The following is a 13,370-nucleotide window of genomic DNA, read 5'->3' as shown; positions in this document are numbered from 1 at the left end:
TCTAGCTGGGCGCATCGGAAGCAAGATTTTTTTCTCTCGACCGCATTCCCCTTTACCAATACCAGCGATGTTACCTTCTCGCACGTAATACACCGTTGCGTCACGCTTACTAACTGCCGGCTGGGGGAGTTGTGATATCGAGCCTCGCACGTAATGTAATACTACACGGCTTTCGACTGGTTTTTGGTCGCCCGATGGGACGCCCTTTTACCTATGGCCTCCATTGTTTTGTGGGACGTAGAAAATTGCTTTCACACGTGACTTGGTTTTCAACACTTCTTCTCTCAATAAACTGGCAGGTAACTTAGGAGTGTATCAAGGTATGAAATATGTATTTAAAGTCGATGCCTTTGTGGTTCACATCCATTATAGTTACAAAAAAGCTTTGATTGTAGGACATCGTATAGTCAATATTTATTGACTAGTTTATTGCTGGTGTACCTAGATAAAAATAACACCCAATTACTTTTGAAGGCGAAAAACATGACAAGACGTTCACACGCTTCAAGAGCCGGTTTATCATAAATGTATCAGAAATTAAGTTATACCGACATAGAGCTTTATCCATTTTAGTTGGCAAATAGCTAGTAATGAGCTTACAGAACATACATAGTAATATGATCACGTATTGTTGTGATCTTAAAAAAAATATGTAACTGGGCTCAAGCATACCATCTTTCGCTTTGACACTATCATTAATATCTACAGTGGTTTTCTTATAAAATACGTTTAATATTTCTAGTTAATTTTTAGTCTATGTTGCTTTTTTCTGTTAATTGGACTTGGTGCAAAAGTCTTATCTGAAATCTATAATTGTTTTTCAAGTTCTGCTTATATGGCAACAAGTTGACAACGGGTCCTTACGAATGAAAAGTATGAGATTTTTTATTTTGGTCGCGTTTATTTAAAAATTTTCAATACTTCATATTTTATATGTAACAGAATACTCTTTAAACAGTGCCAGTACATTTCAAGGCGTAGAAAGAAACGGGTTATGCCTATCATAAAAACAAAAGGAAATAAAGAACCTCTTTTGGGTACCAGTCAGGTATGCAATATAAAGAAAAAATATATATATTCGTCGGTCACCCTTTGTCTATTTTTTCCCCTCATTTTCTTATGCCGTGGGTCGAAATAATGACGACTTTTACCTGGCTAGTATAAAACAATTAGCGTGCACGTCCCAAGACAAATCAAGCAATTGTTGAAGGATTGTGTATTTTTTGATGGTTTAACCGATACACGGGTACGATTTTATGGGAACCTCGAATGCAATAAGTTACGGTGAAGCGATTCTTAGAGGATGCCAGTGATGTAATGTGGTAATAGCCTTATACTAGCCAGCTTTTTATAAGTGACCACGTGGACACATTTCACACACGAGCATAATAGCCATGGATTGCGGTTATATAGTTTATTGCGTGGATAATTTTAGATGTACGTTGTTTATAATCCGTAGTCATCAATGATTATAACGTATTGTTTTCTATCTTTAACGGTTATTGAGTATCCACAGCCTACCATAAAAACTTTTATGTTTCAGTATGTTAAAAGGATGACGTATATTTTTTTGTTAACAAAGCAAATGGATTCCTTAGCATTACTTCTATTTAATCCGAAGATTTTAGTTTGAAAGTCACTCACGATGCGAATTCTCCGCATACCACAATTACACCTTCGTGAGCGACCCTTCGACCTTAGAGTCCTCTATCAATACGTTTAAGGTAAACGCCGGCCCTTAATTATTTTTAATAGGCCGTTTTCCCGGTGATGGGTATTTACTTTATAATTATTGCCTGGTATAGGTCTATAATTTGCGTACAAAATTGCACTATACACGAGTTTTATGTTGAGTAATTTTATTCTAAATATATAATAATATTAATTTTCCATTCTACTTAGAATTCAATTAAACATAGAGTTTTATTTTATTGAGAGGAATAGATGGTATATTTGTTATAAAATATTCAATGGTCTATAATAAATACTAGACCTAACGATAACCTTCATTGTTCCCTATTTTAGACATCACAGTATTACCATATCGTTAAAACAGAAAATTCCGCATTGGATTCTTGCTTTACGCATTCTTATGACATAAAGTTATTTAACAAAATAACTTTCACATCATAGTTTTTGTTCCGGCACGCGTGTTGCGAATGGAATGCGATCGTGCTGATCGTTTTCGCGCGTAATCATTCCAGTTTATTTTTTTATTTGCAGTCAAAATAATAGTCCAAAGACATTCAACCCTAGTGCTACTGTATTCAAATATCAATTGTACCGAATTCAATCTGTCCATTTTTTCTATGTTTTAACCGGTTGATTTATAATTTTGTGTGTAATTCAACGTAACTAAAACTATTATCTCTAACGATTTTAAGTTTTATACTAAGTCGGATCGTATTTATTTGTTGTATTCTGCTCACATTTAATTACTGCTATCAAATAAAATTTGTTTCTACCTTCGTTTAATTATATCTTTCCTGTTATTACGCCAAACATTATCGCGGATTAAGTGCTCTTTTATTTTTTTGGAGCTTCGCGATCCAGCCAGTGTAGGCGTGACGGGCAACATGCATTTTATAGCTACCCTGTCTTATAACTACAAGTTTAAATTCTTTTAAGTATACATTGAACTGTATGGACGTTGGCTCACAGTTTAATAGCCGAACTGATTGAGTGTTTTAAAAATAAACACACTTTACAAAAGGCTGAATTTTTTGTGTTCTAAAACAAAACTTTTATGGATTTAAGTATCATAAAATTGTTTAATATTGTGGTTGTTATTGTGGCTATTTTTTTATTTATTTTGTTTTATATTTTTTATCATCAATAATATACAATTAAAACGTTGTAATTGTAGAACACATAAATCATTTTTAAAGTAATTTAGTTCTATTTACGATTATGATATTATGATCAGCTTTTAATTTTAAGACGTAAGCGAACTTGCTTAATAAGTTTTCGCTATAATGTAGCAGGTTCTTACTAGAACTATGCTTAAATTATATGGACAGTGTTAATGCTACGAATAAAAATACACTTTAATCCATCGGGTTAAGCATCATTTTGCTTTGGAATGGTTTAGAAAAGTAGCAATGATGTAGGATGCTTTTAAATTACCAACACACCGGGGACGTATAATTTGCACTTATATTTTTAGTGACCTTTTTATACAATAACAAATTATTTTTATTACTTTAAAGTATTATATAGAATTTAATCTGTTAGATGGAAATTTAAAACGGTTATTTATATAATGAAAGAAGCGAAAATGGAATAATTTTTAAGTTTATGTGTTATAGATATTGTTATTGTACAAGTCGGTGATGATATGTCAACTGGCTAGAAACCGGCTCTAAAAGAATGTATTTAACTTTATTATTTCTGTGATAAAGGTTATGTGCTATGAAAATTTAATTTAAGAAAACAAAACATAAAGAAACTTTCAAAATTATTCGGTTGAATGATCTTTGATATCGGTGTGTGAAACCATTCAGAAGGGCTCACCCTTACCCATTTGACCGTATCAACCGCGTGTGAGCAAACTTTTTGTAATTGTTATTCAACTATAATGATGATGAGATTTGACACTTGAGGTTCTTGGAACCTATGAGGTGTGATACAAAACAAATCAAAATCGACCATTTCTAGTGACTTTAAAAAAAATCTCTTTTTTTATGCTATGGCTTCATTTGCTCTAGAATCATGAAATATTTTGCCAATGTCAACGTTTTTATTTGTTTGACGAAGACCTTTAAAATTAAAGTTATGTGTTTTTTTGATTGTTTCTTGACAATTTGTACTATATATACCAAAAAAAAACCGCTATCCTGTAGTAAAAATATATTTCAAACCCAAAACATTTTGGGCTCATATAAAACATATGATTTGTTGTTTATCTTTATAGAAGAATTAATTATAGTTTTCAATAATAATCAATGTCTTAGTGATATTTTTTATACTCTGTTTGTTTATGAAATTTTCCCTGATTTATTTTCTTAATCAAATAAATTGTTATTGATTTGAGAAAATTATTTTCTATCGCATGTAAGAAAACAATGAATTTGAAAAGAAAAAGCGAAATAAAAAATAAACTTTATAAAAAAGTTTAAATTAATTTTATAAAAGAACATTATTTTATATTGTTGTTATAGATGATAAAACTTGTAAACCATAGACAATTTTAAATTAATAAAAGGGACACGTAAAAATTAATTAGATAATCTTTACCAAATGGGTTCATTAGAAGTCTAAATGAAATTTAAAGGAACATTTAAATCAGTGAAAGGGTGCCTGGTATCGTTATCAATAACTTGTTATGATTACGGAGAATTAATTAGAATTTTATCGACTCATTAAGTTGAACTGGAAAGTTAACGTTTCAAGGCTTTCGTTAACTTAAACGTGTAACAAGCCAAAATTTTGATACTTTGTAGATGAATAAAATGTAAATGTTTTAAATGTTAATTTATAAATGGGACAGTTTTTGACTAACGATTTTATAAATACAGTAAACATAGAATAGAAATGGTAATTACAGATGGTTAAAAGACATGAATACTACAAGTAAGATCATTCTTAAAAGGGATGATGTTGGTTTCTTTATTTTATGCATAACATTAAATCTAAGCACAGTTTTTGTTTGCATTCTGATCTAAAGTCTAACAGGTGACGCCTAATAAAAATACTAGTGTAGATTTTTAATTTCAATTTTTTATATATATTATATAGAAAAGGACTCATGTGATATTGAAATAATGTGACGCTGTTTGTTTTTATAGTCCAATTATGTTTCTGACTCACGTACATACGTGGATATTTTTGAATAGTTATGATACTTAAACAGAATACTAATTTATTATATTACTTTATATAAACGACAAACATACACATACTATATCGAGTATAACATTTTTTAAATTAATAACTATAAAAATATTGTATTTTAAAATTAATTGACGGTTTGAAAAAATAAGTGATATGAGAACTCATTTCAACTAAAAAGTAATATATGTTGTTGTAAATAATAATTGATAGCCAGTCGCCACCGAGACAGCTGTAATAATAATATGGGAAACTGAATATTTAAAATTAATGTTTCTTGTATAAAATACGAGGCATTGTGCATCGACTACAATTGCCACTAGATGTCCGAAGGAAAGAAATTTGTTATCCGCGAATAACAAATGATGTGGAATTACATTTTAAATGCCCCATGCTTTGAAGGCTTTGAAGGATATGTTTATATACTTTTTCATTGTTTCAACCGTTATATTCAGATGTGAAATGCATTGCTCGTTTGTCTCTTCGTTTAAAATATCCAGTTGAACTGATTGAAATTAAATTTTCTATATGTTATATAAAGAAAGTTAGACCGATGACGCAGGTAATACAAAAATATAAAAAAAAATTGTGGTGATTAAGATACGGTTAAAACTCAATTAGTAACTAGATAGTTAGTATTGACGTGATAATAACGTATAAGAGCTATTAAAGCTTAGAAAACTGTAAAAGACGAATAGGTTTTTATATGGCTTCTATCAATAATATTAGATTCTAATATAGTGTGTATGATAAAGTGTTTAAGACAATGTATTTCATGAAATCAAAATTTTTCTTGGTTTTTGAACATTTGTACATTTTCTTACAGATGGCGAATCATAAGTTTACTTTAATGTATAATCAAATATTGTCAGAGAACAAACGTAATACTAAACGACCGTAAGAATAGTAGATTATGCTATCCTTTCTTTTTGAAAAGCAATAAAGTTGATTCAGACAAGACGAAAGTACTAAAACTGTGTTAATTCGACGAATCATGGCCGGTTTTATTGAGATAATACTGTTTACGATTAAATTATGGCTTTCAATAAAAATACGTCACTCTAGAACCGAATTCTCGATTATATTTTTTTCTTTATCTTTTCCGAAGTACATACGTGATCGATAAAGTCCACTTAAACATCGTTATAACAATTGTGACAAGTCAGTGATTGCAGGAAGCTTACAAATTTGTAACCCCACCCACACCACTCCTCACATCTGCACCTTAAAATTTGAAATTGAAAATATATGAATTTAACATTCAAGTAATGCTGCGTCACTATATATAAATATGAGAAATGAATCTTAACAGTAACGTTATAAGTATAAATGTAGCTTACACGGTTTCGAATTGAAAGCCTTAGCTTTGTGATGGTTTCAAATGTGGTATGATTAAAAGCAGGCGTGGGCTACGTCCGTACGTAAATACCACTCCATACAGTGAAACTTCATGCCCGTAATGATTTAAAGTCGAAAACACATTTTATTTAACAAATTATTGCTTTACAAAATGTCGATCTCATAAATAAAAATAAAAATATAGTTCCACTTTGTTAGACATAAAATTTAATTTGTTTTTAACAGCCATTATGTAGTTTATTGTGAACTTTAGAGCATCGAGATCTTTTAAATATGACCATTTCAAATTAATGTTTATTCGTTGATTAATTTTATATAATAAAATGTTATTATTTGATCAAAATGACAAACCTCCGAGAAATCCCGTTGTGACATTTCATTCAATCAGCTACCTTCTTCTTAATCGCATCTGTAACAATGATTTTTATGAAAATTCAGACCAAATGATAAAAAAAAAAACAGAAACAATAATTTTAACGAGCATACATTTTCATATAATTCGTTTGTTCTTGTATGATCAACAAGGAATAAAAGTGAAATGGGTGTAATAGAGAACACTTTAAGTCTGATACGCTTAGGGATAAAGTTATGATTACATGCAAGCAGGTTTTTATGTGCAATTTTGTATTGAAACCCGTCTTGTGGTTTAAAATTAGTCCCTAACAATATTATCATTAAGTCTGCATTTCAGTGCAAGTATCTAGAGCTTAGTGGTGGCTAATCGGATGGTAGCTTCCGCCAGCGGTCATCAAACCTGGCGAGAAAACTACGAAAGTGATTACGGGAAAAAATCTATGATGGATTGCAATGTAACAATATTAAATAGGTTTAAATCCTATGTTGTTATAAAAGTTAACGATGCTTTGTCAAGAAAGTAAAAATCTAATATATTTCTTGTCTTTTTGGAATCACGAAATTTATCTTTGCTATAGATAAAGATTTATAGATTAACGTATTTATTAAAAGTTTATTAGAAGAAATGTAGTCTTTTGTTATTCTTCCATTGAATTATAATTAGAATATTGAGTTTTTTGCATTTCGTTATCGTGGTATTACTATTGATTACACTAATTACACGAAATTAATTTAGTGATGCCTTTAGGTTCGTAAAATAATATATATAAGATATCAAAGGTCGTACGTGTTACGGCATTTAAAAATCATATTCCGTGGATATCAGCGCCGGCACTTATCAAATGAAGATAATATTGCAACTAACAAAAAACTCGATGTTTATTTAAATGATGTTTATTTTAATATTAAAAAAAATATATATAATTTCAATGGCATTAAAATTAAGATAAATTAATTTGATAAATATAATTATCGGGTCCAATTGCTTGATAACGTTCTCGTATCCTATGACCATTATACATACAGTGTGTGTTTCACCGATAGCATGAATATTTATATAATGAACTTATATACTATATGGGGTTCGTTTTTTCCAAATCTTAGAAAAGCTTCAAGAAACAAAAGTTTAGTATAGTTAGTATAAAACACAGGCACGAATTTAAAACGTTATTGTGTGTAAATGAACGAATAGGTTACTAAATCAGAATCACTAGTTGAGAGATTCCAATCACATAAAATTTATTTTTCATATTATAATCTTTTAAATATGTTCTATCATTTTAAATATAATTGCGGTTGAATATATAATTAACTTATATACATAGCACAATAAAACATTTATTCAAACAGTGAACATAATGCATTGCCAATCTGTATGTGTTGGTCTCTGTCATGAATCATTGGTGGGACAGTTCTGCTGGAACCCGATTACTTTTATCTCGGCTTCATATACAACTGGCAATATATTATGCAATATTTATAATACCATTCATGTCTTGTAACGGATAAATTTAGTGCATTGTTAACCTACTAATTGCATTGCTGTTATCACGAGGAATAGGAATTGTATTCAGTTGTCCGTTAGGGAACTTTTAAGTAGGGACAACTATCGCTGTATTATAAATCTAATATGATAGTCTTAGTTTATATTTCAAAAAAAAAAAAAAAACAAAGGAACGCTAATAATAGATAATAATTCGACGTAATTTTATTTATTTCAAACGTATTTTTATTTATTTCAAATAATATAAACGCCATCCGTACTATCTCTAATATAATCACAGACGGAAATTGTCAGCAGTTATTTTTACAGCTGTTTAATGTATCTACTTATATTCTTACGGTGAAACATTTCCAGGGTAATTAAACATTACTTATTAAGATGTTATTAGATTTATACAGTTCTATGTCCACAAAATGTGAATTAAATGTCATATACGTTCAGTTTTTTAAAATACAATTCACATTTCTGTGATTATAATTTGAATTATAATTTTTTTTGGATGAAATTTTTTTAAAGTACATCTATGTCCAAGTCATAGACGCTTTGCATTGGTATTGAGGGAAAAAATTTCATTTCTATGCTTAGTCCTATACCATATATTTTTACTGAACTGAGATATTTTTATATAACATTATATGAAGTTTCTATATTAATTATTGAACGTTTTAAAATATTATATACTAAATAGTATATACTAAACAATTACAAGGAAATATCTGTCACGATATTCAATACAGGTATATCACAATGATAATAGTTATCATGTCATACGTCCTGGAAACCTACAAGAGCTTGAAAGAATTCAATTCCTATGTCTAGCGGATGCTCTATTCTGTCGTGTCGTCACCAAATATTTTCTACTACCCAGTGGGCAGTGACTGAATTAAGAAATATTATAATAACATAACTTATAACTATTTATAATAATGCCTTTATTTAACGAATTAAAGGCTGTAAAACATTATAGACTCACATTATATACAGAATGTCTCTTAACTCGGTATGCCTTACGGCAAAGTTATACCTATTGATTAATTGATAATTTCTCACAAGTATTTACTCCTGTTGTAATTGGTATCAGAGGATCAGTATAACAGTTGAATGATTTGATTATCGTTTAAGGAACGTAATGTTAATTAATAAGGTTCTCAGGTTCAGTTTATAACAATTTTATAACGAGAGCATTTATAATGAATAACTCCATGGATAAAACCTCCGTTTATATAGACATACACTAACATAGATGAGATAGAGGGAGTTTAGGCCTAGTAATGACAAATTTCCTCTCTCTCTCTCTCGTCAGTTTTATCGACGTATAATTGTTTTTAATATTAAAAAAATAATAAGCTAGTGAATTAAATTTTTAATAGTAGATGTAGAATAAATATTTATCGATACGAATTGGAATCGATTTTGTAACCACAGGAATATCGATTTCGAATTGCATTTAAAGCCTACACTCTATTTTAATCAATGTAAAAGTTAAGTGATTCTTTTAAATTAGTATTATTATTGCTAGAATCTCTATATCATCTACAATAATGTTAATGTCCGTGATATCCAAAATTTTCTTATTGTAAGTGATGCTTTAATCTATATAGCATATATACGTAGGAATATATATATGTATATATATCCCGAAAAAATATATCAAAACGTAAAAATTATATAATATAATAATTAAAAAGATTATAAAAATGATTATTTTAAAATAAAATTATTTGATTTGAATTAACGAATGTTTTTTTTTTAAATAGTTTTGCCTTCAAATATTATCTTAGATTTGATAAACGAACTGTTAATTAATGTGAAATTTGATATATATTGTGTGAAGTTATTATGTGCTTTATGTCTATTTATATAAGAGTCAGTGTCTATGTTAATGTATGAGTGTACATTCGCACGTCATTGGCTCTTCGTGATCCTCCAGCCATGTCTTATTGCGAATGTCCATTGTAAGTCGGGTATCAGGTAAATCAGATGATTCAATTGCAAAATATATGTAATTTCACTTATTCATTCTCCCGGGTTCACTTGCTTTAGGTTTAATATACAAAACTCATATTTTTTCGAATAGAAACAGTCCTAAAATTTTTTTTTAGTTTTTATTGCTTTTCATGGTTAATCATACATATAAATATAAATTTTATTTTAGTTAAATGTGATTAAACAATGCCTGAGTGGTTATAAATTCATCACTCAACATATTAACAACAACGGGAGCTCGTTGATGTCTTTTACTCTACATATTGCAGAACAAAAGGAAAAATATATCTAAATATATATGTATATTATAAATCACACGCATTTTATAAGAATTCATACCTGTTCAATTAGATGCTAAAAACAACTTTCTATTTATCAGCCTGGCCGTTATACTAGGAGGCATTAAATGCGCTTTAGTGTACACAAGTCGAGCTTTTACATACTTATTTCATATATATTTACATACATTTATCACATAACAGCACTACTATAGTAGAACGGTCTCTATCGTTACTACAGAAAAATACGCCTTGATCTTACCATTGCAGGCTTTTATTTGAACCAATTATAAAACCAATTCTTGGTTTCGAGCGTTGCACCAAAGTTTCGCGAACAAATTACAACCAATGGCGACTTAACACAGAAAACATTTAAAACTACTGACAGCTAATAACACCATAATCACTTTATTAATATTATCACTATGAATGGTAATTATTCAGTATTTTCTTTTAGATGCATGCGCAGACGCAACCTCTGCGCGACTGACTGCCGGCGTTGGTCCTGCCAGACGACAAATTGTTGGAGAAAAACTACCAAATTTTCTACTAAAAATTGGTAGCAATCATAATTTCATTATTTAGTCTCACACATTACATTAGACTTAAATTTAAGAATAAAGTGATTAAAAAGTATTTTTACTGTAACACATATCAATATAAATATATTTATATTTTTCATCGTATATACTATTTTGCTCTTCCAAAAGTGGAGTCTTAGTACTGTTGCAATAATCATATATTTGTATAACAAAATTAAGAAACAAACGTAGATTTTTGAAATTTGCAATTAGAAAATGAGAAGACAATTTTATGTACCATTTTAGAAAGAGCATGTCGCGTGTGGCAACTTTGGAACCACCATTGTTGTTAGACAGAGATGGGTATTGTCCGTCTCGTTCACAACGCCGGAATGTGACCCGCTATCACCTTGAAGGCCGTAAACTTACGGACTCTGAATGAAAACAAGAGCTTTCCGACCTCCACTTGTAATTTGAGTAAAATTGAATAAACCGTATTAATATATGTAAATAGGATTTTTTTATATTATTTATTATTCACAGGTATTATAAACAGAATCTTTATTGAATTGAATTTAAAATAAGTCCATTATAATAGCTTTTGTTGCATTTATTTGTATTCTCCGGCCAACTACCACCTTACTATTGAATTCGGTAATACGAAACCATACAACAAGAACACACACATTCAAATATATATATTTATAACAATTTTTTTTTGACAAACTTTGGAACGCTCACCGAGAATTATTCTTAAAATCTATTGTCTATAAACTCAAGATGCAGCCTGATTTTTACTCATAGTTCTGGATATAAATCGTATTTATTGTTTTTAATCTATCATCCATAGTTAAACCCAGGTGAGATGTTTTATAGAATGTAACGGTGCTTTAATTGAAGTAGCTGTAGAAAAATCTGGACGGAATTCAACGGCTCGAAAAACGTTCATACACAATATATAAGAGTAACAATTTTGTTTCTTAAACAATTATAATAAATTATTACTCTAGGCTTCATGCATTTAAGAAGGTAGATACATTTTGTTTTTGTTTTTTTATATTGTAAAGGAGATTACAGTCATGAAGGTAGGCAGATATTTTATGAATAGATTTCTTGTAAGCAGTTTTTAAACCGAACAGATATTACACCCTATACATAAATTCGATGTGATAATGAAGAATTTAAAAAAAACAGTGCTCCTGGGAAAAGATTTTTCAATTTTATATTTACCTATTTATTATGCTAAGGCTTCATTCATACTGAAATTGTGGAATATTTTGGCAACGTCAATGTAACTATTTAATTTTATAAAAAACTACGTCAATATTAATTTATTTGTTTATTCGCTTACACAAACTGTATTTGACTTTTGAACTTTCAAGACACTTAATAATATGACTTTGATTTTTACTCATATAATAGAATTTTTAATATGTCAATAAAGCTCAATTTACCCGTATTAAACTATCGCCGAAGTGTTATTTACTAATGCATGGATTTCTCGGCTAGTCTCACGTTCATTCCCATTAAATAATACAAAGAAGAGAATTCCACATAATCTATATGAGATATTGTCTCAGATATTTGACAAAGTTAGGGTTCTAGCTCGTAATGGAATACGTAACATGTCCCCCAATAAACACAGTAGTTCCAAAAATTATTAAAATATGTTTTATTTAAGGTTCTGATCATACACTTAAAACAATTAAAGCATATGCCGTAATATTTAATGACATATTTATTACATATCGGTGTTTAGTTATTAAAAAATTAATAATTTTGGCGTCCCTTATCGGAATCATATTTTTTGCTTCGAATACCCTAATTTTGGTAATTTGCAGGAATAAAGTCTGATTTATCGGAGACATTGTAAACTTAGCTTATCTTAGATCCTCATTTTTATTTGACTACAGCAATTTACGTATCTCGTTTGTTTGGTGACCAGCTTTTTTATTACACTATAAATTTACTCGTCTTCGTAACGGTTGAAGAATAGAAGACAGCACTAATCTGCATTTCATGACGTGCTTCACTAAATTTGACTTGATATGCAAATATTTGAAGTTGATGTTTACCTTTTGTATAAATATGTTTTTAGCATGAAGTAATGTTAAAGTAATATTTGAATTCAATTTTAAATTTAGAAGGAAAATAATCGAATCCTGCTCGTATTGTTGAAATTTCAGTTCTAGGTATATATACTTTCGATTTAAATTTGAACTCACTTTCACCTTTATTCTCTATAAAAATAGTTTTGACGAACTCCGATTCAGGTTATTAGAAATAAAAATCTATGGAACCAAAGTATTTAGCCAAAAACGTATCCTTATCTTACAGTAGCCAGAACTAATAATTAATTCTTAGGTCTATTACTGTAGTGCTAATATCAAGAAATTATACAGTTAAACTATTTTTGTTAAATTGTTAAAATCAGATATTGCGTATAAAATACATAAGGCACTTAATAGTATGCAAATAAATCACTTAAAATCCTTACACACATTTTAACATACAAGATGCTTTTTGGAAGTGTTATAA

The 13,370-nt window shown here is 29.4% G+C and overlaps 1 protein-coding gene across 2 annotated transcripts in view; it reads right to left on the bottom strand.

The window, feature by feature from the left end:
- Positions 1–10,788, bottom strand: part of LOC116777801 (tetratricopeptide repeat protein 28) — a 42,193-nt gene extending 31,405 nt beyond the window's left edge. For both annotated transcript variants that reach the window (XM_032671520.2, XM_032671522.2), the window contains exons 1-2: positions 10,574–10,788; positions 6,541–6,598 (exon numbers count right to left, since the gene is read on the bottom strand). In XM_032671520.2, coding sequence (XP_032527411.2) covers positions 6,541–6,564 — 24 coding nt within the window. In that variant the 5' untranslated portion in view covers positions 6,565–6,598; positions 10,574–10,788. The remainder of the gene's footprint in view (positions 1–6,540; positions 6,599–10,573) is intronic.
- Positions 10,789–13,370: the final 2,582 nt, after the last annotated feature.

The sequence above is a fragment of the Danaus plexippus genome, chromosome Z, assembly GCF_018135715.1.
Source record: "Danaus plexippus chromosome Z, MEX_DaPlex, whole genome shotgun sequence".
Lineage (NCBI taxonomy): Eukaryota > Metazoa > Arthropoda > Insecta > Lepidoptera > Nymphalidae > Danaus > Danaus plexippus.
Note: the sequence above shows the minus strand (reverse complement) of the source record. Positions and strands in the feature narration are given on the sequence as shown.